At 43.2% G+C, this 4,122-nt stretch overlaps 1 protein-coding gene across 1 annotated transcript in view; it reads left to right on the top strand.

Moving 5' to 3' along the window:
* The window catches only part of AMZ2 (archaelysin family metallopeptidase 2), a 12,178-nt gene that overhangs the window by 1,961 nt on the left and 6,095 nt on the right, over nt 1–4,122 (top strand). Inside the window, exons 3-4 of the mRNA XM_015572411.1 lie at nt 1,713–1,876; nt 2,955–3,131. Of these exons, the coding sequence (XP_015427897.1) occupies nt 1,713–1,876; nt 2,955–3,131 (341 nt within the window). The remainder of the gene's footprint in view (nt 1–1,712; nt 1,877–2,954; nt 3,132–4,122) is intronic.

Genomic DNA, 4,122 nt, shown 5'->3' with positions numbered 1-4,122 from the left:
GGACACTTAGGTCACTGCTGTGTTCCTGAGTTGTGCTGCCTTTCTATCAAAAATGAACTTGTATGAGCTAAATTTTTTTCTCTCCTTTTATTTTTAACCTGGTAGAGATGGAAAAAAATTTTAAAATTAAAACTATATATGTAGATACTAGAGGCCTGATGCATAAAATTTGTGCAAGGGGCTTGGCCCTCGTAGCCACGGCACCCGCCTTCAACTGGAAGGTTGTTTGGCTGTCCGGTCTAATTAGCATATTGCGCTTTTATTATTATAGATCGCTGGCTAATTTATCTTGTACAGTTGAGGAGGTCAGGAAGCATTCCTCCAAAATGTTTCTACTTTAATTTTTTTAAGTTTCGTAAATACTGCATCACATACAAGAAACAGTAGCAAGCCCGCAGCATTGATCTGCCAGGCAGTGAGACAGTGTCTTACAAGTGACTTTATTCTCTCCAGGTTTACAAAGATTTGTGCTTTTAAATTGAGAAATGTTTAGTTATAAAGAAAACATTCTATTTGTAGAGTCATTGGGACGCATTCCCCCGAAATGCTCTTACCAAAGGTATTGTGGTAAAATACGCCCACACTTTTTGGCCAGAAGGGGTTACTTGTGACACATGAGTAGATTCAGTTTCCTTCTTAACTTCCAGAATGTTTCCTTCTCCCTAAATTTCAAATACCAGTGGACACTTTCCAAGGAAGATTCTTTCTGAATCAAGTTGGATTGGACAAACTTACTATGAAATCATTTCCGTAACAAAAAGGCTTCTTATGACTTTCAAATAAGAACTGAAAAGCATAACTAACAGTGGTAATGTAAACAAGTCAGATTATAAGGCAATCCTCATTAGAATGAGTTGAAAATCATACTCTGTCCTCTATGTGTGTGAAGATGGTTTAGACAAGCCTAAGACCTAACACAGGAAGTCGGTTACAAGAAGGTTTATTCTGGTCCCCTGACTCCAGCCACATAACAGAGTTGTGCTGTGCCTAAGAAGGGGGAGGAGGGAAGAGGTTCTGTCTTTTGTCTAAGGGCGCGGGCATGGTCTCCACGGACTCAGGGGCATGGCATGAGGGAAGGAAAGGTCCCTCACTAACACATAGGTCATGGAGATCTGCTTATTGTGGGATTTTAAAATATATATTTTTATTGATTTCAGAGAGCAAGGGGGGGAGAGAGAGAGAGAGGAACATCAGTGATGAGATGGCCATTGATCAGCTGCCTCCTTGCATGCCCCACACTGGGGATCGAGCCCGCAACCTGGGCATGTGCCCTGACTGGGAATCGAACCTAACATCCTGGTTCATAGGTCGACGCTCAACCACTGAGCCATGCTGGCTGGGCTTTTTATCGTGTTCTTAAAGAGAGAAGTCATGAGCGTGTGTTGTTTGTATGATCATTTTCATTGCTCTTTCTGGAGTACTTGATTTGGACTATTCTTTGAGAAAAAACTTCTTTTGTGGGAAAACCAAACCCTCCATAACTTCCAGTTTGTCAAGAATTTGACAAAAGACAATTGAGCTTTACAAGGCAGGACACATTGGATAGTAGAAGAAAGTTTCGAGAGGGAAATCTGGGTCAAAGTCCTCCTTTGTCTTGGTAGACCTGGAGCATATTGGGCTCTGTGAAGGCAGGAGTCAGACACGCACCCCCTGGCCGGACGCCCTTCAGGAATCTGACTGTCATTCTGCTGTCGCTTGTCCTCTTTCCGTAGGTGTGGGGATATTCAGCTTCGCCAGGTATGCCGGTGACTTTTACAGCTCAAGCTACAAAGGCAAAGTGAAGGCGTCGCAGAGACAATCTTTGCGTGACTATTCGGCGTTTGATAACTATTACACTCCTGAAGTGACCAGTGTTCTGCTGCTTCGGTCCTGCAAGGTGAGTTGTTTACAAAATCTAACAGGATTATTAGTAAAGAGGCCTTAATTCCCTCCACTGCATATCCACGCTCCTTAAGGTTATATTATCAATGAGCTTGTATCACTTGTCTATTTTTGGTGGCTATTGCTTGACTGAAATAATGAATATCTTAATATTGAAATGTACAGTACCTGTGCCCGTTTTTTGTCCTGTTATACGCAGCCTTGGCTGTGGCCACATCCTCACCATTAGTTTAATTCCGGAATTCTGCAGGAGTAGGTAGCCCCACCCTTTCAGGCTGCTGCTGGCCATCAAGGAAAGCTGCCTTCCTGGGGCCTGGAGGGTTAAGGAGAAAGCCTTCCTCTTGGTCTCCAGGCTCCCTTCTCCTGCTTTGGTCCTACTGACAGTTCCTGACGTCTCCCCCGCCACTGCTCTTGGGGAGCCTATCTCCTCGTATCGTTGATAGCCGGGGACATAGGCTTTTCTGCTTTTCCCAGCACTATCTGTGGGGTTTGACAACATCACCTCATAGAGCAGTGTTTTCAGTGAACATTCCCTGCATCCGCTTCACCTCCGGTGCTTGTTAACATCCAGGTCAAGGCCCTCCTCCCAGACCCGCCCACACAGCATCTCTGGGGGAAGGGCCCCGGGCTGTAAATGGTAACAGGCTCTCAACCAGCAGCAGTCTCACCACCCAGAGATCATTTGGCCATGTGGGGGGATATTTCTGGTTGTCACAGTTGGGGAGGGGGTGCTACTGGCATCTAGTAGGGAGAGGCCAGGGGTGCTGCTAAGCATCCTTCAGAGCACAGGATAGCTTCCTTCCCCCAAAGAACCTTCCCACCCAAAGTATCAGTGGTGTCAAAATTGAGAAAACCCTGGTCCGGTAATTAAGTGGTTAAGTGTAGTGAAGAAAGCAGGAAGACATTTAAGGAGATGAGGGGTTAAGTCTTGGGCAGATTGAAGTTTTGGGGATGATGGTAAGGGAATTGATTCCTACAATTCTGTTTCTTAGAAAAGTAAGGAAAAAGCAGGGGTGTGTAGTTTATTGTTGATGATGGTGGCTCTATAAAGCCTCAATGTGAATGTCTTGCAGACTTTAACCCACGAGATTGGACACATATTTGGACTTCGACACTGCCAGTGGCTGGCATGCCTAATGCAAGGCTCCAACCACTTGGAAGAAGCTGACCGGCGCCCCCTAGATCTGTGTCCCATCTGTTTACGCAAGTTGCAATGTGCTATTGGCTTCAACATTGTAGAAAGATACCAAGTAAATTGGGGTGGGGTCGTCAGAAGGGAGAAGTGGTTATATAAATAGCAAACTATGATTTTATATTAGGCTTCTCTGGAGCTGTCATTTATCAGAGGAAATTAGTGCAGAGATAAGCAGGAAGCTGTGGTTAAAAAAAAAGAGAAATATCCTCCTTAAAAACTTGACTTGCTTCTGAGTGTCTTACACTTGTAGTTCATGAGCAGTGGTGGAAGAGGTTTCTGCATTTGCCATTCATTTATGACAAGAGAGCCTGAATCTTCAGAACAGAATAAATGTTGATGCGTGTGCAAAGTTCCTTTTAAAAAACTATAAAAATGTTGAGGTGATCCACCTTACCAAATATGGGACAGAGGTATAGTCATTACGAGGAAAAGATGATTTTAAGAAGGAAAAGGGGAAGTACATAATCTCAGTATGTGTGAAGGTATATGTGTCCTCACATGCCCACAAACATCAACACTACTCATGGTACAACTACCCATGCAGGTAACTGCATTACATGTCTACATGTACCTTCATATGTCTGCACTTAACCTATGTGTATGCATTCACATCAAATCAAAAGCATAGTTTAATGCCTTGTGGGACATTTAGCAAGTTGAGAAAACAATATTCTCCCACCCTAAAAAACTGGAGGATTAGTGTATTTTCATTTTTTCTCCTCGGAATATGTGACTATAATTTATAATCATAGTTAGCATACTTTGGGTGTGTATTTGTTCACTCAGTATGTTAGCGTAAATGTTCTTTTCATATTCATAACCATCTTTATCAAATGGAACATCTTTATGGGTAATCTAAGTCACTGATTTAGAGAATCTGATTTGGAAGCCAGTGTTTTTCTCTTGCCTAAAACTATTTGCTGTGCTTTGTTAAAATATTAATCTCTCTTCTTTTCAAGGCACTGGTGAGGTGGATTGATGATGAATCTGCTGGCACGCCCCGAGTTACTCCGAAACATAGTCATGACGGTAATGTGAATTTGCCC

This window comes from Myotis davidii, unplaced genomic scaffold (assembly GCF_000327345.1).
Source record: "Myotis davidii unplaced genomic scaffold, ASM32734v1 scaffold69, whole genome shotgun sequence".
In the NCBI taxonomy this organism is placed as follows: domain Eukaryota; kingdom Metazoa; phylum Chordata; class Mammalia; order Chiroptera; family Vespertilionidae; genus Myotis; species Myotis davidii.
Note: the sequence above shows the minus strand (reverse complement) of the source record. Positions and strands in the feature narration are given on the sequence as shown.